Source organism: Pelophylax lessonae, assembly GCF_965119305.1.
Source record: "Pelophylax lessonae genome assembly, chromosome: 2".
In the NCBI taxonomy this organism is placed as follows: domain Eukaryota; kingdom Metazoa; phylum Chordata; class Amphibia; order Anura; family Ranidae; genus Pelophylax; species Pelophylax lessonae.
The window spans coordinates 398,189,298-398,214,242 of record NC_138769.1 but is presented as its reverse complement, the minus strand read 5'-3'; the positions used below and the strand labels follow the sequence as shown (position 1 = coordinate 398,214,242).

The following is a 24,945-nucleotide window of genomic DNA, read 5'->3' as shown; positions in this document are numbered from 1 at the left end:
ATACCGATATGCAAAACCACTATAACTCACATAAAAAGCCGATGCTGACTAATCATGCAGAGGGTGACATCAGCACTAAAGTCTCTGCCCCTATGCACATTTCAGCTGATGTATATTTACCCAGTAAAAATACTAATATACTACTAAAAATGTATAAAATGCTCTTTTCATACTTAAATTCTCAGCTACAAAGGGCTGACTCCTCAGAGGCAGTGTCTCAGCTATTATGGTTAGTTTGTGCATTTTTTTCTTCTCTCCAGAATAAGCTACACAACAGACAGCTTAATGGCACACAAGTCTCAGTGACTCCAAGAATAGATGATGAGAACGATGAGCTTAATTGGTTATCAATTTCCTTACGTCCTCCCCTATAATTGTTCTGTCAGTTACTTTAAAAGGAAAGTTAATTTTGACTTGAAAAGTCTGCAAAGTATCACCTATCTGTGCCCTAACTTTACAAGTGTAAATTTAAACCAAAAAATAGACATTTTAATTATCCTTAAAAAATGATTTTATTATAAATCAACAGTACAGAGCCATTTAAGGACACTGGTGGACCCATGTTAGACATGTAGTGATCACCCCCAAAGGGGCCACTGGAAATAACCCAGATCTCCCTTACTTGTTCAGACGCTGCTAGGCCCAGGTACAAGTTCCAGTGCACACTGACAAAATTCAGGCTCCATGTAGGGGTGTCTTTTTGAAGATTTATTGCAGTACTTGAACACAGAGGAATGAGTGTGCAAGCTACTCCACAAATGAACATAGGCATTAGAGGACAGATTCTCAAGTAAAGTAATTTACTAGCAGCCTTAAGTAATGCTTGAGGCAGAGGTGACAGCCAACCAGTCTGAGCCTCTGTATGAACAGTCATAGTCCTTAAAGGAACCTCTGGCATCTAGTCTTCAAACACAAATACACCTGGAGCTCTAGGTGAAAGATTATACTCACAATGTTTAGAGACAGCTCCCCAACCAGCTCCCCCTGCAAGACTCTTCAGTGAAAGGTTTCCCTCTCCAGCCCAGCTTCCTCGGGTGATGTCTTCTAGCAAGCTTCTTTAACTCCAGGTTCCTCCAATGCCCTCAGCCAAGCACAAGCTAAGGTCTAACAGCAACAGCTCTTCAGTTACACAGCTTTCTCCCAGGGACAGAGGCTCTAGAAGAGACAGACCCTTCTTATCAGACCCTCCTAAACACAAGCCTCCCTCCCAGGGAAGGAGGTCATTAGACAAATATTCATAAACCAATGGCTAACCCTCCTACTCTACACTATTTCGAGAAGCTTTTTCTGGAGGCAGGCAGAAACAATCAATCACCAGGCTTAGGGATAGACCTGACCAGACCTTAAGAATAAATCACTGCTCAGCTCAGTACAACAGAGCCAAAGACTAAATTAGGCCAGCCAAAAAATGGTCCATAGAGGTGCCCTGTGACCCTGGTTGGGTCACCTACAGTAGACCTCTTGTGTGGATTTTATATCTAGGTGTAGGTCAGACTCAGCAGGAGCTGTAGACACTCACCACTCCTCCATACGATGCTAGAACCAGAAGCCCATTTATTTTGCTGATTGTATCCTTGCTCCAGGTCACCAGCTTAGAAAGTACTTAAGTACATAACAGCCAGTTTCCTAAAATTTTCCTAAATTTTTCAGATGTAGGTCAGTAATAGCAGCCCCAATATTAGTGTTTGAGGTTATAAAGAAGCTGGAACCTTTTAAGATGTATAGTTATTTTCCTTTTAGGAGCTCCTAGCAAAATTTGCTCTTTTTTTTTACATCACTGACTACTTCATAGGGCACAATGCCATGCTGATCTGCTCTGTGCCTTTTGCCTTAGGTGAGTTAGGGAAAGAGGCCTTTTTAAGGGCTGTATGCCCACTGAGGAGGCAGCCAGCAAACTGACAGCTGAGAAAATATGGGACAAACTGGATCCCACAATAAATTACTGTAAGATATGACATTTTTTTCTGAAATCCAGGACGATCCTATGGTATAAAAAATGGTTGATATCCCTATGTTCTGGAGGGGAGTATGGAGGATATGATATGGGGAAGATTGAGCAGTAAAGGTATGGGGAGATTGTGACAGCAGGCAGTATGTTCTGTAGAGGAGTATGGAGGATAGGATTTGGGGTAGAATGTTCAAGAGAGGTATGGGGAGATTATGACAGCAAGCAGTATGTGCTAAAGAGAAAGGTGTATGATGATAGATAGTAAGTTCAGAGGATATGACATGCAGAAGAAAAGTGTGAACGGTGAGCAGTATGTGTTTGAGAGGAGTGGGTAGGATCTGACATGTGGGAGTGGGAGTTCAGAAGAGGAGTCTGGGGAATATGCCAGTGAGCAGTATGTGAAAGGGAGGCGCGTGATTGGCTGATGGTTGGCACCAAAAAACCCAAGCTCCCGCATATTTCTTCTTGGATAGGACAGGGACCCACATGCTGTTTATCTTCACTATATTCTGCCAAACTCCTTGCCAGAGGCCTTCTCACAACATTCCTTGTCATTAGCCTTAAAATTCTCAAAAAACTAATGTCCACAAAAAGATGAAAGTTTCTGCACTTTACTGTTGTTGTTCAAAGACAGCAGTGACACATCACATCACAAAGACATACTGTAGTATCCGGGTTCATTTGACCTTCTTTGCCAATCACATATAGTGGATGTACCATAGCAGTCATTATGTGAAAGCTGCACACTGCATGTCACCACTAAGCCCTCTTCTCTTAGTAACTCTCTCTCTTTCCCAGGGTCATTAGTACTCATTCATGACTCTCCTTTAATGTCATTCCAGAGATAGGACTTCTACAGCTACTCCTCTAGTGTCTGTATATTAGCTGCTGGGGTTTGTAGCTGCCATGCCCCTACTGCCTAAAGCTCTGAAATATGCTGTTTATGGGCACTAACCCCACCCATGACTTTACTATAGGAAGGCCTTGTCTAAAAGGGACCTAACGCCCAGTTACACTATTACCTGTTGCCACACACACTATTCTGGGAAAGATCCACCTAGTAGCAGAGTAGCTAACAGTACCTGCTTATATATTTGCAAAGGAGTGGGGAGACTATGGTGATGGGAAGTGTTTGCTAAATAGGTGTGTGAAGGATTTGCCATGGGACAGTAAGTGCAGAAGAGAAGTGCAAAGGATATTGTGGTGGGCAGAATGTACTGGAAAGGAGTTTGCAGGGTATTGTGACAGACAGTATGTGCAGTAGAAGAGTGTGGAGGGTATGACAGTAATTAGTATGCACTAGAGAAGAGTGTAGATTGTATAATAGTGGGTAGAATATGCTGGGGGGAGGGGGGGAGTTAAGGTTTGCGAGTAAGTAAAAGGAGGGTTTGGAGTGGAAGTTAATGAAGGTGGTTATGTGGCTGAAAGTGAGGGCATAAATAACAGAGGATTGTGAAGACTGCTGTCATATCCAGTAGGTCCCATATAGCAGCATAGTTTGGGTTTCCTGCAACAAACTAGGTACACACGATAATGGAAGAGATAAGTGCAGCTATGGGAGATAAGGACAGTGGGCAGCAGTAGAGCGTGTGTGGGGAGCTGCCAGGGGTTTTACCTAGGCTGTCAGGATTTTGAGCTGCTTGGGTTTTCAGCTAGGTTGCAGGAATTTGTGGTGCAAGTCACATGCGACCGCCACATTGGGTACTGTTAACAAAAACAGGTTTCTGTGTACCATGCTGAGATCTTGTATGTGCTTAGTGAGATCTCACTGCCATGTGAGGACTTTTATGTATGGAGGACCTGCCATGTACTGGAGAAAAAAATATAACCTTTTATATATTAGGCATAGAAGGAAGCAAGGATCCCTGAAGGTCAAGCATCCACCAAAGCCTGACAGTGTCAATTGTGAAGGCAGCCTAGGGCTGGACTCCATCCAGGCCTTGCCCTAATGTGTTTTTCACCCATCCAAAGGGTTTTATCATGGAGGAGGAGATTCCATGAGAGCAGGAGAAGATATATGCATATTTGGCTGCTGTCAAATTATGGGGCAGGGAATGAGTGTCTGGTGAACATGATCACAATTTAACACCTGTAGAAAAATAACACTAGGCAATGGGTGAATAGAATAGTACTTATAGAATTGAAATATCTCCCTCATGTGGTTGTTAGTGCTATAAAAAGCCCTGCAGCCCCTAAATAGCGTTTCAAACTCTCCTTCTTAGATGCCACCATTTTGGTAGTTAGTCACGGTGGTGGCAGTGCTATATATAAACTAAATTCATAGCGCAGAAATACTGTATATATTTTTATTTATCAACTTAGTAGTACTTAGCTACTACATATTCTGCAGCCAAGGATATCTTTAGATACATGAGTAATAGAACAGTGAGATTGGAAGAAGTGTTTAACCAAGAACATGTAGTGAGTAATCGGGACATGGGGAGTGCTTTTAAGCAAATTAAATACAGCATGGAAAAACAGCTGAGAGTGTGGTGGGATATAGCCACTCTTGAAATGTATATTTAAAAAAAAATCACACAAAGGAGATTGAGATGGGATATATCCCCCAATGATGGTATTAGTGACAAATTTTTTAACCAGAAAGAGACAGACCTTTTACAGTTAATAGTAAAAAGAAGACAGTTTAAATTAGGGCGCTCCAGATGACGTCAGAGTGACAAAATGCGTAGGACGGAGCCAAGCATCATTGAGCCACTTCCAGTTTCGTGGTTTGTGTCTGTGGAGCACACAGCCTCCTGGACTTCCTGGATTTCATGCAAGCTGATTGAATATTTTATGTAAGTGCACTACTTTTATCAATAAGCCTTGACTTTACATTTACACTATGGGGGGCTGTTTCTTTCCTATTCTATTGACTCAAACGAGAGGATGCCACTATACCATTGTATATGCGGGGGAGCATAAGGAGACCTTGGAGCAGCCACACTAACCAGGCATATTATATATACAGCAAGATACCCCTGTTGTAAGGGGCAGGATATCTGGTGAGTGTGATATTGGGTGGAGGAAACGAGTGAAGACACTGGGGTTCACTGCATGTGATTTTAACCTGTGTGTTACAACATCACTCAAGGTATCCCACCGGTAGCACTAGAAGGCACAGCACGAGTAAATTTTTAATAAAAGGACACTGTTGCACATTCCTTATTCACAGGATTTCACACTTTTCATATCTTATGAATGTATTTTATGAACTATATCTAATTTTATGAACTATATATATATATTTTTTTTATAATTTATTTTCATTATTAATGTATGAATTTCATATATGTTATTCACTTAGTGAGTTTGAAATTTGGCACTTGCACTTTTTCAGCAAATTTTGCACTAGTAATGGTTTTCCCAGGTTCATATTGATTTGCTATTTTTCACATATGACATATTGATTTCTGATCTATTTATTTTTAAAATGTTGTATACATTTATCCATTAATATTATATTTGTTGACGAATTACTGGGGATATCATAGAGCAGAGCCATCACCCACTTTTTTCGTGTCACTCGCCAGCATTTCCAGTATGCAACTTTATTAAGTTTTAGATAAAATCAAACATGAAAAAAAATCTGAAACAAAACCATGAGACGAAAAAAACAAAAGATCATAACAAGAAATTAGGAAATTTCCTAGAAGACAATAAATGTATGCATGTATGTAAATTTAAAAAGTGTGATTTTAAGGTAAAGAGATATAACAAGTACTGTAGATGTACTTTTTAGGGACTGCAGGGTTTTTATATCAATACAATCACATGAGGGAGACATTTCTATTCTATGAGTATTATTCGCCCATTGCCTAGTGTTGTTTTGCTATAAGTGTTAACATCAGATCATACTCACCTGACAATCATTTCCTCACCCATAATGAGACAGCAGCCGATGTTGCATATATCTGCCCCTGCTCTCATGGAATCTCCTCTTTCCTGATAAAGCCTTGTGGTTGGGGTAAAACATGTTGGGGGTGTGGCCTGGATGGAGTCCTGCCTGAGGCTGCCTTCACTATAGACACTGTTGGGCTTTGATTGACCTTCATGTTCTTCTATGCATGTGTTTACTGAGCTGGGACAAGCTCTTGCCCAACCTGCACTTCACAGTGTGAGCCGCCGGATTTGAACTGACAGGAGCCAGGAGTGGCATCCCTTTATTCTGTGTTCATTTATGTATTAGATTATAAAAAAGGACCTGTTATATGGATGAATAAAGAAGACCTGTCATGTATGGGAGTAGAAAGAGGACATGCCAAGTATGGGAGAATAAAGAGAACCTGTCCTGTATGGAAGTAGAAAAAGTAACTGGCGTGTATGGGAGTATAGCGAGGAAAGTTCAAACATACACCACTCAGGCAAGTAATGAGCTGCTGACCGCTGCAGGTGCTCACCCTGGCCCACCTCTGTCAGTATGGAGATAATGGAAAAGGGATGACCACACACCACCACAGAATCAAAACTAGTAGTGTATACCAGGCTTAACTCTCAGACATGACAGTTCCTCTCTATTCTAATAAAGGAAATGGGATAGACGCACACAACAACAGAATCAAAGCCTTTAATTTCTTTATTGTCACCGTACCAGACAGAAGACAGGAATACTGTTGACGCATTTAGCACGGACAATTCATGCTTATTCATGACCAATGAATAAGCCCAAATTGTCTGTGTGAAACAAGTCAACAGTATTCCTGTCTTCTGTCTGGCACATTGACAATAAAGAAATTTGAAGGCTTTGATTCTGTTGTGGTGTGCGTCCATCTTTTTTCCTTTATTAGGATAGAGAGGAACTGTCATGTGTTAGAGTTAAGCCTAGTATACACTTTTAGGTTTTTTCCTTCAACCCAGCAGGCTGAATGAAAAAACCGACAGCTCAGGTCAGAGCCGCTGTACTAACTATGCAATGTTAGTACAGCGATCTCTCCTGCTGTTCTATTGTATTCTGACAGGGGGGATGTAGATGCCGCCAGAACACTCCTGTCAGTGCTCTCAGCGCTGATCGGAAGCCGATGGGCAGACCTTTTACGGTCAGTCATGCCCCTTTGACAGAAACCGGCCCAACATTCGGCCAGTGTATACGGGGCTTTAGGGTAGTGGTATATTTCAATCCTCAGGAAGTACCTAAAGGGGTTGTAAAGTCAGAAGATTTTTTTATCTTATTGCATTCTATAAATTCAGATAAAAATCCTTCTGTGTGCAGCAGCCCCCCTCAGCCCCCCTAATACTTGCCTGAGCCCCTTTTCTATCCAGCAATGTCCACGAATATCTTAGCTGTCCGGGACTCTCTCTCCTGATTGACTGAGGCACAGCAGTGGCGCCATTGGCTTCTGCTGCTGTCAATCAAACTCAGTTAGCCAATCCAGAAAGAGAGGGGTGGGGCCAAAGAGCAGCTCCATGTCTGAATGGACACATGAAGCTGCAGCTCACCTCGGGGTGCCCCATAGCAAGCTCCTTGCTGTGGGGGCACTTAATAGGAGGGAGGGGCCAGGAGCAGCAAAAAGGGACTGGAGAAGTGGAGAATCCAGGCTGTTCTGTGCAAAACCAACTGCACAGAGGAGGTAAGTATAACGTTTGTTATTTTAATAGAAAAAAGTAATGAGACTTTACATTTACTTTAAGGAGAGGAGAGGTCTGCTTTTTATTTATACCTATAAAAGTATGCATCATTACTGGCTTTGGACTCAGGATGCAGTGCTTAAGTAGCAAGGCACCCACCAATGGATACTTTCAACTTTTGGAGGGCCCCCTGAACTGGTGTGGTTGGATCAACTGCCCCTTTTACTATTACAATAAGTGCAGTCCTTTAACAATATCATTCAAAATTTTAAAACATTTATCAGTATATATCTAAAAAAAAACATTACCCACATTTGCTGTGCTTTTTGCTGGGTGTCAAGTACCCTGTTATTTGTTTGCTGTTTGATGTGCTGACTGCTGAGCACTCAAAGCTGTGTTTTTTCACATTCAGAGCTGGGTTTGTAAAGGTCTTTCAGTGCATTTCTGTTAGAGTATTGAGCATTTTGTTTGGCATTTATTGCCTTTTGTTGAGAATTCAGCATTTTGTTTTTGACAGTAATACTTTTTGTCTACCTCATTTGTGCTAATTACTGTTAGGCATTAAATGGGAGCCAATGTAACCTTGTCTTGCATAAAAATTATTTAAAAGTCTGAGTGAAAATCAACCAAGTTTGTATAATTCTGGTATATTATGTTTCATAGTATACCAGAATACTGTACCAGAAAGGACTAGCAACCAATCTGCAGTCCTTATTTAAAGAGGAAGTAAACCCTCCTCTGACACTTGTACCTATAGGTAAGCCTATATTAAGGCTTACCTATAGGTACTGTAAATATCTCCTAAACATGTACCGTTTAGGAGATATTTACATTTCATGCAGCCAGTGACGTCACTGGCGCATGCGCTCTGAAGGAACGGCCGATCGTGCTGTTCCTTCAGAGCCCCGTGCCGTGACCGTCGGCTCCCGCTCCCGTGCGCTGGAGTGACGTCACCGCGGCTCCGGCCAATCAGATGGCCGGATGCCGCGATCCCGGAAGACGGGCGACTGGACATGTCGCCCGTCATAGAGGTAAGAGAGCGGCGCGGCGGGGGCTCGTTCTAAGGTAAGTATTTCATTATGAGCTAGTATGCGATGCATACTAGCTCATTATGTCTTTCTCTTTCAGGATGTAAAGAAAAAAAAATGTTTTTCTTGGGTTACAACCTCTTTAACATTGTTCCAAGCAGAAGTAAAACATATAAATGAAGGCACAACTTTTTTTTTTTAAAGTTTTGGATGGAATGGAGAGGGATTGGAACACCTGTCAGTTATTGCTGTCTGTGCCCCTGTTAGGGAGATTCACCCTCACTATTTGTCCTCTTTATTGTTATCATCAAAAGTGAAGATAAAAGAAAATCCCAAATTATGAATTGACACCAAGATAGTAATAGAGGGGAAATCTTCCAATTGGGACACTAGTTCTAGTGACACTTTGGGATTGCACCACTTTAGAGGGATTTACACTCACTTCCTGTTTTGGCTAGGGGACAGAAAGGGAAGGTAAATCTCCCCAATCGGACAAAGATGGCAACCAACTCACTAACCAAAATAAAAAGAAAAAAGGTTTGCCTTTAGCTGTACATTTTACTTTTAGGCAGCCAGGAAAAGGTTCATATTCCCCATGGTTCCCTTGCTCCATGTATCATCCACTAAGAGATGCAAAATCAATAACATTAAGGGTAAAGGTGGGACCACAAGGTATACTGCAAATACAACCAATTTTGGTTCTTAGCTTAAAAGAACAGATGTTAAGATAGAAGTTCAGCAGGAACCGGCTGAGATGCAAAGAGTTAATGGGCAGGCTGGATGTACCAAGTTAATCAATCGATTAGCTAGAGTACAGTCAGCCTGCCAGATTCACTTGCGATTATCACTATTGCCTATAGCAGTATAGCATAATGATATAATCACAGTTTTTTCCCATCAGGGAAGGCTTCCCTGCCAACCCTTGCCCCCACTTGCTGAGAGAATACAATGGCCTGGCAGGAGAGATTCCTTCATCAGAAATATCTCTGTTGATGGGGAAATCAAGCAAATTTCTTTCCTGCAACCTGTGGTTGCAGGAACGAAATTTGCTCTGTGTATGGCCGGCCTAACTTTCGTTTTTGACCTTAGATAGAGTAGGAAAGGATTAAAACTCATCCTTCAAGTGAGAAAGAGAAAAAAAAATCAGCAACAGGGACTAAAACAACAGTAAAAAGTCTGGTAAAACACTGATACAGTAAATGAGAAAACATTAAAAATGCTGTGGACCACACATAAGCACAAACCTGTGGATGTGAGAGAAACATCCTATTGTCCTCTTGAAAAATGAGACCACACAAAGGTGTGCTACAGCTACAAGCAAAATGACAATAAGACCTACAATTTAGTTTGTACCAGTATGACATTTTGATGATTGCAAGCACTATTATCATGAAATGACTAGAGGAATTGTCATTTGTGCGCAACTATAGAATAACTTCAGCAACTTTGGAACAGTCACAATAGATGTCAATTGGTAGCATGCTGGAGTGTCTGACTGCAAAAGACAGCAGGTTGCTTGACTCATGGGACAAAAATACAACACATTTTTTGGATTACTTTTTTGTGCTTTTATGAGCTTAGTAGGTTCATCGTGATACTGTTGAAATGTGCCATAGCATGTTGCTCAGCCTACAAATTGTAGACATTGTAGACACATTTCTGGCCCAATAACTTCCATTTATGTTCATACAAGGCGGACTAAAAGACCATCATGCAAAAGACCAATTTTAAATGCAGGCACTGCTTTGTGCATTTCTCAACCTGCTGTCACTGATGAAAACCTGTGACATTTTCAAATTCAAGCATTCCTGAAGCTTGTTAGAGCCAAGGAAATTGGATACATGGCATTAGTAATGAGCACAATTTTTCTCCTGTGCATGTCACAACTGCTGTCACTACAGGCTCCTGAAATGGGTTGAACATAACATCTTGTACAGAAACGGATAACACATTCGCACAATGTCAACCATCTGTGATGTGCATTTCTATCGAAGTCATTGTGCTAGAAAAAAAACACTGAGGCTCCTATAGTGCAATTGCAGGAGGGTAGGACTGAGGCCTCACATAAACCTGTTATAAGTGGTATGTATACCACTAGCCTCATTGAAGTGCTAGTAGGTATTGCCAGCCAACTGTGGAACCAACTTGACTCAGAAGCCACTTGTTCCTTTTTAGAAATCTGAGTATCAACATTTCTGCAGTGTAAGGTGGGGTCTCTCATCTGCATTACATTTTCAGAGGCAATGGAAGAGTGCTTTGCTATTTTTATTAAACACCCATAAGCTTCATATCAAGCTTGAAGGTTCCCCTGGTTTTGAGGGATATTTGTGGATATCTACATGTGCTAAATATGAAACCTGTCTTACAAATGACCTAGATTTTAACCATTTTAACTCAAGATAGTTTGTAGCATTATTGTAGGCTAGAACAAACTACTAGGCTGATTGTAATAGAACAGCTCACAGAGCTGAAACAAACCCACAAATTCTTTCAGACTAAACAGACTTTCTGGCCAATGTCAGAATTGACAAGAAACAAGCCCAAGCCAAGAAGAAAATAAAGTAATCTTCTCATTTTAGTATATTATACAAAAGAGCTTAATGTAAGTACAGTACATCAAAACAGCATACTCTAATACTTAATAATTTCTTACATAATTAGCTAGACATTCGGTAAATAGTGCTACCAGCTTCAGGAGCCCCTGTAGTTCCTTTATTTCCCCAAATGTATAATGCTAGTGCTGCACATTTCCTAATGCTGCTAATGCATGTAGCTAGGTGTTTTGACTTTGTGACGCTGACAAAAAAAATATTTCTCAGCATAGGCTTACTAAGTCTCAGCAACAACTTTCAGCTAGACGACATATTCAAACATTCTGAACTGAAGAATTTGGGGGCAACAAGGCAGTTGTAATGTAACACACACTGACAAATGAGGGCATACATTTGGATGCATGTAATTTATTACAGTGAATTGTAGCACCATCCTAGTTTAGGTGCTATATTGTAAATAGTTATAGTGGTGTAATTTGTTTTTCCACTTAATGTTGGGGCTAGAGGCAAATTTATCTTCAGAAGGTCTGCTTAACAGAATGCTGACATTTTTTTTAGTTAGGGCTACTCCTATATTCTGGTGCTGTTGAGTTTGCTTGGACTCCGCCCGCCTTCTAGAAGCTAGTAGAGCTTTCTGGTTTATGGATGGTAGTTTAGCAAATAGGCAGCGTGAGTATGCAGCAATCTCAGTCAAATACATATTAGGTGCCCCTGAGCATGCTGGAATTGGCCTATATATTCACAGAACATGTGAGCTCTGGGTCCTTCCAAGATGGTGGAGTGCACCAGCGAAGGGTGGGGCAGGCGTGCTACTCCTGGAATTTGCTGCCATGCAGCCTCAGCTGGTGCTACTGAAGAGCTGACTGAAGGTGAGCCATGCCTGAGAGGATCTGTTTGCGACTCCTGTGAGTACAGACAAAAAATCTAGGGGTCTGTTCTATTTGGCTACCCACTTGTACTATTACAGTGAGCCAAGAGTCAAACTAAAGGGATAAGTGGCCAGTGATCCGAAGAGCTTTGTCTACCTGTCCTTCACTTCAAGAGACTTTGCTCATGCTTTTTATTTCTGCACTGTTTCCCAGAAAAGGTCTGCCACCTAATCCCAACATGGGACTTCACCTACTGCTCAATTCTTGATCAGCTAGAGTACTCAATCTGTTCTGGAGCATCCTGCTACAAATCCCCTACCCTATCCAAGTTCTTCCAAAATAAAACTACCAAGCACCAACCCCTAGACTGGTCTTTGATTACTTTGAGCCTATGGGCCTAATTCACTAAGAATGAGAAGAAGAAATAGTCATTCTAGATTTAATTAGTCCCAAATAAAACAATTGAGACCTCAACTACGTGAACATGTGAACGGAAAAGTGAGTACAAATAGGCGAATATGCATTAGTGAATTCTAAATCGGCATAGTCACGGTTCAATAACTGGCAATTGCCAACGAGTTTCCTATATGAAACTACACTGCAGTATTTAGCTGTGATCATGTGTGTACATGTATGCCAATAGATAGGGGGTGTGTTCTACTTCATGTGTTGCTATTTATTTATATTACAAATATTGTACATAGTTTGTTTTCTTCTTTTGCTAACAAATGCTGTTCTGAATGATTATTACAATGTAATGTCTGCTATTCCATGAGGTTACATGTATTAATCATTTACAGTTACATATCTGTTATATGTTTATTTATTTTTTTCATGTTACATTTGTTTTTTAGGAGACTATAGAGTTCTAATTATCTATGTTCATTCTTTAATTACACTAAACTATTATGCATGTCTACCTGTGCTTGGCACATTAGCTTAGTGGTCTGTGCTCATGAGCAAAAGTTCTTAGGTCATGAGTTCAAATTCCAACCATGCTAGCACCCTGCATGTTCACTAGTGTTTGATTATTTTATTTATGTATCAAATAATAGAGACCTAAGAGCCTGGTTAGGCTTGGGGGGACCCCTATTTCCAACTAAATTCGTATTGTTACACCCACTTGTGGCAGGCAGCACTCCACAAAACTAGGTCCCTGGACACAAATAAGAGCTACCCCTAACTTTCTAAATGTTACTGAAGTGGATTTGTATTTTGAAAATGTTGTTGCAAAGAAAACAAGAATTAGAAGTAGTTAGCAACTAGTTCATTTTAGGTGGCCATACGCTATACCATCTTATTGTACAAGCTTTGTACAATCTCCTTTAGATTTACCAAAACTATATAATGGATGGACACACTAGCTATCCGATCACTCTGTATCCAATCAGGCAGGCCCTTGCACTACATAATTGATGGCAAATCTAAAGGAGATTGTACAATCAGATTGTATAGTGTATGCAGAGCTTTACAGAACACAGGACACGCATCTCCTATTTTCAATACAACAGCTCTATCCATATAGGCGTTTATCTGATCTCTCATTTCCTGCACTCTACAAATGAACAGATCTAAGCAAGATTAATTTAAGACAAAACAAAAATGTCTGCATTTAATGAGACCAGTGATCACTGATTAATTGTATTAGAAAATTGTGCACCTAGCAGGGGGTGGTTGGGATCTGCTGAAAGGATGGAAAGGAGCCACAGGTGTGTGCTAATGAGGTCAGCTGATGAATTCCTTCCTGTGTCTCATGGTGGCCATACACTATATGAAAAATCGGCCAAAATTCGTTCATTTTTCTGCCAGTTAATGGGCACAAATCGGTAATGAGTTGTGACGTTTTTGAGCCAAAAAAACGAAGGACAATTTTGCAATGACTAAGCACAGGTGTGTGAAACGCATCTGCTGAATTGTTCTTTGAACTAAAGGCCTGTACACACGTGCAGATTGTCGGCCGAAAATGTTCGGCCGCCGACCGATTTTCGGCTTGTTAGTATGATGCTTCCGACAGCCGACAGCGCACTTTCGGCCGAAAAGAATCTGTCGTGCAAGCATTAAAATTTTTGTTGGCCAACACCAGAACGGCCGATTGTTCGCCAGTCAGTACAGAATTCGGCCGACAGACAGCAGATTTGCAAGACTGGGCATGCTCAGAAAAGAAAAAACACACGGAAAGTTAACCATCACATGACATCACTTCTGCAGTCGGCTGTTGTTGGCCGACAAAATTCATGTGCAGTCTTTTGCAGTTTTCAACAGACACGACAGCCCTCGGACAAAAGACGGGTGATCGTTCGGCCGACGATCGGTACGTGTGTACGGGGCTTTAGAGTGCATGTCATGCCATTCTTCTCATGGATTTATAAATAAACATCAAAATTTTACACTGGATGTGCCACCGCCTTTGCTCTCTTTTGTCTCCATAACATTATAACAATTCTCACCACCCCACCCCCATCTATTTTTTTATTTTATTTTTTTTTATGTTTTATTGAAGAGTTTTTCAAGCATACATGCAAAAAACAACGCACAGGCACAAAGCACTTGCATAGAAAAGAGGAGTAAACAATAACAGTAACAATAACATTCTCATGCACACAGTAGTCCCCATCTAAATTTTAAGTGTAGGATTAAACAAACAAAACAGACAAGGTATAAAATTTGACAAAATAAAAGACAGTGCAATAACTACACCCCTTCAAATTCACACACATAGATTTCTGGTTAGGGTTAGCAATAAGTTTTATAAAAACAATTTAGGAAACTAGATCAACATTAGGAGTTGTCTAACACATGAGATTTGTAAATAACAATCAAAAGAGAAGGGTCAGCTGATGCTCACAAACAAGAAATGCATGGTCACACTGGACAAAGACACACAATAATCCACTTTTGAGGGCCAAAATGCAAAACAATTACAGCAAACAGACAAAACATTCATCAAACCATCTGGCCTCTTCTCAGGCAACGCAAACCACACTAGTGCAGGCCTTTATATAACATAGGTTGGATTGATAGCACACCTACACCCACCCAGTAAAGAAAACGCCCACCAGTGTAATTAATTCTGTCTCTTCATGTATGCCTCAAGTACTCACACATTTTGATCAGGAACACACCATCTTGGCAAATAAAAAAATGCATCAGCTATATAAGCATATGTATCTGTGCACTGTATAATGGAAAATATCAAATGCCCAGGTCTCTGGCCGTGATCAGTGATACCAAAAGCAAAACAATTCATGTTGTAATTTATTTGGCATGTGGAGGGTACAAAGCAGGAAATGTAAACTTTGTGAGGGCTGATTCACACAAATTGTTGACAAACACATTCGTTATCAGCATCCAACATTCAAATATGGGTGCAGGATCACACCATACTTCTAAATCCATATCTGACCAAAAAAAACTGTTAAAGATTCGATGTAAAGCCCACATTTGCTTTATTTACAATGTAATTTTGTTTATTTCCATTATGTGAAACCCATCAGAAATATAATACCTTGTGAAAAAGTAGCTAAAACACCACAACAGAGGAAGAACCTCTAACCAGATAGTGGCATGCTTGGGATTCAAGCCAGCGACCCTGGTGCTGGTAAAAGGTAGAAGAGCTAACCCATTAGCCACTTTGCTGCTACACGCATGGACCTTCCATCTCTGTGGTGTTAAAAAGCCCTAAGTCCCTGGGGTGCAAAAAGTTAACTAATGCAGATGTACCCTGGAAGTTCTGAGTGCCATTGACCAACCTGTTTCTGTGATATGCCATCTGGTTCCAATGCTGGGTATGGCTGATTACTGTCAACATGCTCCTATAGGACCATCTCTAATTTGGGGTTTTTAAGAGGCTGCAATTGGTGCTGGTGTGCAATTCTCAAGGCTGCTATTTGTCCTTTCCTTTTGAACACAAATGGCAAGATTTGCAATGGTGGTGGAACCCTCCTACACCTAAATTTATATTTCTTTAGGCATTTACCTATAGGTGGTGGAATTACATCAGGCAGGAGTTCTGTTTCTTGATTTTTTCTGTGATATTTTGTGGTTATTGGTGTATGGGTGTAGAATAGTGGTGTTACCCTCTGCATTTTGTTCATGACATTTTGATTTGGATTAATAATGTTTGTATACGTTACATTTCTGTGGTGAAAATGATGATCATTTGGAAATACTAAACAACAACACACAAAATTGTTACTCATTCTAAATTTGCATCAGTAATGGCAATATGTGTGGTTTGTGAAGACAGCTGTGGGAGTTTTGGTTTAGATTTATGTGAGATGGAGAACAACAAGTGCAGTATCTACCATTTACTTATCAGATGTCAAACAGCTAAGTCTCTGAGCATGCTCAGTTTAACCAGAGATATTGCTCAAATGGCAAAGTGGCTGAGCATGCTCAGTGTAACAAAAGATATTTCACAAATGACAAAGTCCCTGGGCATACACATGTTAGCATATACACTGCAGAGAATGCATATAGAATATCTATCTATCTATCTATCTATCTATCTATCTATCTATCTATCTATCTATCTATCTATCTATCTATCTATCTATCTATCTATCTATCTATCTATCTATCTATCTATCTATCTATCTATCTATCTATCTATCTATCTATCTATCTATCTATCTATCTATCTATCTATCTATCTATCTATCTATCTATCTATCTATCTCAAATATGTTAACAAAAAAAAAATATATATATATATATATGTACACTGCTCCAAAAAAATTAAAGGAGCACTTTGAAAACACATCAGATCTCAATGGGGAAAGAAATGATGCTGGATATCTATAGTAGTATGGACTGGGTAATGTGTTCGGATCTATACTGATAAGGACTGGGTATTGTGTTAGGAATCAAAGGATGCCACATAGTTTGATGGAAATGAAAATAATCAATCTACAGAGGGCTGAATTCAAAGACACCCCGAAAATCATAGTGAAAAAAATTATGCAGCAGGTTAGTCCATGTTGCTCAAATTTCAATGCAGCAACTCAAAATGGTACTCAGTAGTTTGTATGGCCCCCATGTGCTTGTATGCATGCCTGACAACGTTGGAGCATGCTCTTAATGAGATGATGGAAGGTGTCCTGGGGTATTTCCTCCCACATGAGGACCAGGACATCAATAAGCTCCTGAACATACTGAGGTGCAAACTGGTGACAGATGGACCGAAACAAAATTTTCTATTGGATTTAGATCAGGCGAGCATGGGGGGCTGCATCCTCCTGTCACATGAGGCCAGGCATTGTCATGCACCAGGAGGAACACAGGACCCACTGCACCAGCATAGGGTCTAACACTGGGCCTAACACTGACCTAATGGCAGTCAGGGTGCCATTGTCTAGCCTGTAGGGTCTGTGTGTCCCTCCATGGATATGCATCCCCAGACCATCACTGAGCCACCACCAAACCAGTCATGCTGAATGATGTTACAGGCAGCATAATGTTCTGCATGGCTTCTCCAGACTCACGTCTGTCACATGTGCTCAGAGTGAACCTACTCTAATCTGTGAAAAGCACAGGGCGCCAGTGGTGGACCTGCCAATTCTGGTGTTCAATGGCAAATGCCAATCAAGCTCCACGGTGCTGGGCAGTGATCACAGGGCCCTCTAGGGGATGTTGGTCCCCCAGGCCATCCTAATGAAGTCTGTTTCTGATTGTTTGATCAGAGACATTCACACCAGTGGCCTGCTGGAGGTCATTTTGTAGGGCTCTGACAGTGCTCATCCTGTTCCTCCTTGCACAAAGGAGCAGATACCGGTCCTGCTGATAGATTAAGGACCTTCTATGGCCCTGTCCAGCTCTCATAGAGTAACTGCCCATCTCCTGGAATCTCCTCCATGCTCTTGAGACTCTGCAGGGAGACACAGCCAGCCTACTGGCAATGGCAAGTGTTGATGTGCCATCCTGGAGGAGTTGGACTGCCTATGCAACCTCTATAGGATCCAGGTATCGCCTCATGCTACCAATAGTGACTGTGACCCTAGCCAAATGCAAAACAAATTAATAATAATAAAGTAATAATAATAAAAAACTGTCAAAAAAGATGAGTAGGGAAAAAATGTCAGTGGCCTCCACCTGTAGAACCTTTCCTGTTTTGGAGGTTGTCTCATTGTTGCCCATCTAGTGCACCTGTTGGTAATTTCATTAACACAAAAGCAGCTGAGACTGATTAACAACTCCTTCTGCTACTTAGTTGACCAGATCAATATCCCAGTTTAATTGACTTGATGCTATACTCCGATTATAAAGTGTTCCTTTAATTTTTTAGAGCAGTGTACATATCTCTCTCTCTCCCTCTATCTATCTATCTATCTATCTATCTATCTATCTATCTATCTATCTATCTATCTATCTATCTATCTATCTATCTATCTATCTATCTATCTATCTATCTATCTATCTATCTATCTATCTATCTATCTATCTATCTATCTATCTATCTCTATATAATATATATATGTAGAGAGAGAGCGAATAATATCTGTTCCAAAAACAGAAAAGCATTTTAGTATTACTAGCATTGTTTAAAAAAAGGAATGAGAAGCAGCAAAATAAAAACCCAGCAAGGACAATTTATTTTTTCTCAAAATAAAATAAATAAAATTTATATTTTTGTCGAAGTAACAGTTATTCAATGAAAATGTAAGGGTTGACACTTGCATTTATAAATAAATAGTACATAGTTTGAAAGCTCCCACAAATTCACGCTTGTTAGACATTCACACATTTCGGAATTCACTATAGCATGGGGCTAAAATGATATGAGAGTAGGCTTGTGACTAGATTTCTAGTCTGGGCATGCTCAGTTATGTCAGCACAGAGTTCTAAAAACAGGGTGAATTTATCTTTTCTCAGACTTTCAAGCATATTTCTGCTTTCACAACAATTGCTACAGCAGAGGAAAAAATTCCTTCCTGATCCCCGGGAGGCAATCGGATATTCCCTGGATCAACTTTACCTATTGATATTAGTACCCACATATTATTTTGTACTCCTAGGAAATAATCCAGGCCTTTTTAAAGCAATCTACTGAGCTGGCCAGAACCACCTCTTAAGGGAGTCTATTCCCCATTTTGATAGCTCTTATGGTGAAAAAACCTTTCAGTTTTTGGAAATGAAGAGTGCCCCCCTTTTCCTCTGTGATGACCTTAAAGTGAATAACTTAACACCAAGTTCACTATATTGACCCCCTTATGTATTTATACATGTTGATCATATCCCCCCTTAATCTCCTCCTCTCAAGAGAGAATAAATTCAGTTCCTCTAATCTTTTCTCATAGCTGAGCTCCTCAATGCCTCTTATCAGTTTGGTTGCTCCTCTCTGCACTTTCTCCAGTTCCCCGATATCCTTTTTGAGAACTGATGCCCAAAACTGAACTGCATGTTCCAGATGAGGTCTTATGAATGATTTATACAGGGGCAAAATGATATCTCTCTCTCTGGAGTCCATGCCTCTCTTAATACAAGAAAGGACTTTGCTTGCTTTGGAAACCGCAGCTTGGCATTGCATGCTATTATTAAATGTATGATCTACCAGAACACCCAGATCTTTCTCCACTATGGATTCCCCCAGTTCTACTCCCCCTGGTATGTATGATGCATGCATTTATCAACATTAAACCTCATTTGCCACATAGTTGCCCAATGAAACAGTGCATTGAGGTCAGCTTGTAAGTTGGATACATCCTGTAAAGAAGTTATTCCACTGCTAAGCTTGGTGTCATCTGCAAAGACTGAAATGCTACTTTTAATCCCAGACCCTATATCATTTATAAAGATATTAAAAAGTAAGGGTCCCAACACTGAACCTTGGGGTACACCACCAATAACCTTAGACCATTCAGAGTAAGAATCATTAACCACTACTCTCTGAATACTGTCTTTTAACCAATTTTCTATCCATTTACAAACAGATGTTTCCAAGCCTATAGACTTTACCTTACACATTAGCCATAATGCAATTCACCTGCTTCTAGCGAGACTACTGATTTAGATAGTCACTGATTTATGTGACCTGTAGTGAATTTGATTTTGTGAGTAAATATTCACCGCGTGCTATAATGAATACCATTTCGGACTCGTTTTAGTCGTTTTCTATGGATTTTAGTCGCTTGTGACCATTTGTTCACCCACTTGCTGACTAGGTGCTATAGTGAATTAGGCCCTATGTGTTTGTTCCTGGCTGCAGAAAATACACTGTGCCTGCCTGCCAGTTACGTAAGGACTATCTAGGTAATACTCAAGCGGCTCCTATGGGGGTAGTGCTAAATAACTATTTTATAAGTGTATTTTGCTGCATATATAGAATGTTTATCCAGGCTTAAAATGGTAGTATGCAATGTGCTTTTTAAAGTGCATTTTTTCTACTGCCAGTATGTGTAAAACACACAATTTACATTAGAACATCACAAATTTTTAACATAAATAACATAATTTCTTTGAAACAATACATACTGAATTGATTTAGACTGCAGTATTACCTGAGAGTGAAGTGCTCCACAGTGGAGTTTGGTTGCAAGTAAAGCAAAATGCTAAGGATCTCTCCTGGTCTTAGAGGTCGATCTGGTAGCCTTATGAAGATATTTGTATCCAAATGCTGTTCCTGTATTTGCTGCACCTGAATTGGTTGATACAGATTTACACTACCAATGCGGAGAAGGGGATGCTGAGTTGGCGCTTCCCCTCCTCTTCGTGATCCTACTTCATTTTGGCAATTTCCATTTAAGTCTGTTGCATGTAAAGTATAGAATAATTCTATTTGCTGACTCTCTCCATTAAGGTCTGCTGCATCAGGTGAGGCTTTCCGTCTTCCCAGGGGTGCGGCTGGTAACCCAAACCAGCTTTGTGGGAGTTCAGCCTGAGCAAGACAAGTAGCAAGACTTCCCCGTAACCGGCAAGAACTCTTGAGTTCCTGCATTTCCCGGAAAACATGTAACCGAACACAGGGAAGATGTTCTGTGACACCAAAATCATCCCAATCCCGGCCAGCTACATAAAAGAGCACCTGTACCACTGGTTGGGTGACAGGCACCCTTGTACGAATTATATAAGCTCTCATTTTCCAGTTTACAGTTAATCTGTCAGGAACCTCCAAGATGCTAGAAGGTTGAAGAAGTTCCTTTGGCAAAACTTGTCCAGAAGCAAAAGGTCCCAATGTGACATTCAGAATCGGTAAATCCTTTGTCTGAAACACCACAAAAGGCTCTGACCGTTGTAGAAGGGGCATACTTGAATTCCATGTTGGTAGAGGACCATCTTCTCGTAAAAAGAAGGCTAAGCGGGTATTGGAGAGGCGGTAGCTCACTGGCAGTAAAGCAGATGGAGGTGGTGGAAGGGCTGTTGGATGGATTGTGGGGAGCACTTTGCAGGATGCTGAAAAAGAAAAACTGAAGGTCAGGAAACAGGTAAAAAGCAAGGCAAGACCTATCAAGTTAATATTTAGCATGGCATGGGTCTGTTCCCTGTACTTAAAAAAAAAAAATGTCTTATATGGGTAAAACATATTTTTAATTTAATTCTTAAAAAGTCAGTTGAGAATTAGAGATGTGCTCAGGCGTGTTCGGGATGCTAGTCCTAATTTTCCAGTCCGCAGCTGCACAGACCTGGAAACGTCTCACTGCCTGAGATTTGTGGTGTACAGTGTCGGCTTCCTGGCGGAATCTGGCGGGTGGATTGGGACTAGGATTCCGAACACGCCCGAGCCCATCTCTATTGAGAAGCCTCTCCTTTAATAGATTGTTCTATCTATCTATCTATCTATCTATCTATCTATCTATCTATCTATCTATCTATCTATCTATCTATCTATCTATCTATCTATCTATCTATCTATCTATCTAACTATCTATCTCTCTACTAATTCCTAATTTTACTGAAAAACAAGTCATACACTGGCATTTTAATTTTTAATTTTTAAAAGTCCATAAAGTCAAGTGACATTCTTTTTAATGAAATGCTGTTAATATAAATGTTTAATCCCCATAATATTTGCTGCAATCACAGCATAGACTTTTGCTCCAGGAAATATGTTATTTATTACAATCATCACCCTTAGAGATAGAACAGACACGGTAGAAGTAGGTGCATTTCAAATATCACACCACAAAGCAGTTCCGTATTTCATTTTTTGGGCTTAAGATTTTCTTTCCAACATAACCACTAAAAAACATAAATATAATTTCATAGTGATTTGAAACAAAGTACCACAAAAAACAAAATATTCAGGCAAAAAAAGGAAAATTGTAGCGCATCTAAATTAGGGCACTGTTTTTTATATATATATATATATATATATATATATATATATATATATATATATATATATATATACTGTATGTATACATATATGTGTATATATATATATATATATATATATAGATATATATATATATATGTATACTGTATATATATATATATATATATATATATCAGCGACTTTGCCACAGCTATTCGGCATGATTGCATCGAATTGCAGAGCTGAAGGAACAGGGAAAAAATAAGACAAGCTGAGAAAATCACTAAAGCATCTCTGAGAACTGCTAGAAATGTTCAGAGGAGAGATCACTTGGTACTCAGTGCTCTGATGGTTTCTTTAACAGTCAGGTTGTGAATTCTAGCATAGTAAGATCTGTGCATCGTGCAGAGTGGTAGAGGGGGGAGCATGTGTCACTGCTTCTAATGGGGGTTAGGGAAGAGTATTTTCCTGCTTAGTATTCACACCCAGGCTCTTTGCTGAATGCAGACTCACTACGCATCCAGAACTTGGCCAGAGCTCATCAGGGAGATGGGTGTTTGCCAGACATATGGAGGACAGAGTTGATTTCTTAACCCGTTTATGAAACAAACATACTAATCTAATCTTTGTCTGTGAGGACATAAATAACTGTATGGCTGCTGTTAGTTTAAACACCACACATCATTTGACCTAACACTGCCAAAGAGATACCTCTCAACAAACACAATGAACTGCTTTTATCTGGGGATCTGCAAAATCATAATTAATGCAGAACTGGCATAATGCTTGATATTTCGCCTACTTTACTGTGATCCTCATTCTCTTTCTTGTCTAATTCCGGCTACCATACCTTAAGGATAGACGTATGGCAGCTTGTTTTTAAAATGTGCTGACTTGGGTGGTCATCCTGATCCTGGCTGCGTGACCTACTGAGTCATTGATCTGGAATGTGCTTGCAGCTAGTAAAGTCTGCACTCATCCCTCATATTTGTTCTAGGTTGATGATGTTACATATAGTTACATAGTTAGTCTGGTTGAAAAAAAGACACAAGTTCGTCCAGTTCAACTAACAGAAAAAAAAGCACGTTAACCCAAATAGAAAACCTCCATATACACAGGGTTAGATTCGCTAAAACTGGAAAATCTGGTGCAGCTGTGCATGGCAGCCAATCGGCTTCTAACTACAGCTTGTTCAATTAAGCTTTGACAAGAAAACTGGAAGTAGATTGATTTCTTTGGAGAGCTGCACCAGATTTTGCACTCTTAGTATAAGTAAATCAACTCCACAATCCTATACCCACAGAGGAAGACAAAAAAAAATCATATTCCAATTTGCTCCAGCGGAGAAAAAAAAATCCTTCCTGATCGCCCAAGAGGCAATCAGATATTCCCTGGATCAACTTTACCTATAAATGTTAGTACCCAGTTATATTATGTACATTTAAGAAAGAATCCAGTTTTTTTTTAAAGTAACGAGCTGTTGAGGGAGTCTATTCCACATTGCCAGAGCTCTTACTGTGAAGAAGCCTTTCCGTATTTGGAGGTTTAATCTTTTTTTCCTCCATATACAAAGAGCGCCTTGTCCTCTGTGATAACCTTAAAGTGAATAACTCAACACCAAGTTCACTATATGGACCCCTTATGTTGTTATATTTGTTGATCATATCCCAACCTTATAAATTCAGTTCCTCTAATCTTTCCTCATAGCTGAGCTCCTCCATGCCTCTTATCAGTTTGGTTGCCCTTCTCTGCACTTTCTCCAGTTCCCCGATATCCTTTTTGAGAACTGGTGCCCAAAACTGAACTGCATATTCCATATGAGGTCTTACTAATGATTTATGTACTAGGTAGTGACTCTAGGATTACAGCCCCGATACCTGCAGCATTTAAAAACAAGTCAGCAATAGTTCCCCCTCCATTTCTCTTTTTCTATCTTCACTGGTCCACAATAACTTACAATAATGCAACAATTACATGTATCACATCAACTGTGTATGACACATACTAATATGGAATCCCCTAACGAAATGCAAATTAACTGAAAAAACACAAGTTAAGTACAATTAGTCTCATTTTGAACCACTTTTGGAAGGAAGGATTTACTCCCTTAATGAACAGGCCATTTTTTGCGATAAGGCACTGCATTGCTTTAACTGACAATCTGCTAATTGGCTCACCTTGTGGCCAATGGGTGCTCGCGCACCCCCGCTAACGTTTCGCGGGACAGAGGCAACCTGCCACAGTAAAACTACAGCGGCTGGTTGGCAAGCAGTTAAACTATTCTTAATAAGACATTTTTGTATTGTTATTAGATTTTTATTTTCACTGGAAAAATGACGGAAAGAGGATAAAAGTGTAAATTAGTTGCGTTGGGTCAATGCAAATATGAATGGATATCCAGTAATTCCCTTCCCGGCTGTGCTTGTACATCATATAGTTGGTTGATAGAAGGTTTGGTTTATGATTAGGTTTTAGGTTATAGTAGCACAATCCTAATTTTGAGCAAATACCTTGCAGCTAAAGTAAAGTACTTCTAGGGATTTTTTTTTTCATACCAGCCATGTTAAAGTGTATCTACTGTCTAAATTTCTTTTTAGTTTAGAATTTTGAAGGGTCAGATCTTCTATCAGGTTTCTAATGCGGTTTATAACCCTTTTTGTCACTGAAACATCCAATTTCTACACTTAATACTCATAGCCCTTAGCACTTCTGCCTGGCAGCACTAGGGTCACCG

The 24,945-nt window shown here is 40.1% G+C and overlaps 1 protein-coding gene across 2 annotated transcripts in view; it reads right to left on the bottom strand.

Moving 5' to 3' along the window:
* TMEM132E (transmembrane protein 132E) overlaps positions 1-24,945 on the bottom strand; it is a 622,727-nt gene that overhangs the window by 121,968 nt on the left and 475,814 nt on the right. For both annotated transcript variants that reach the window (XM_082247158.1, XM_082247159.1), the window contains one exon: positions 20,458-21,349. In XM_082247158.1, coding sequence (XP_082103284.1) covers positions 20,458-21,349 — 892 coding nt within the window. The remainder of the gene's footprint in view (positions 1-20,457; positions 21,350-24,945) is intronic.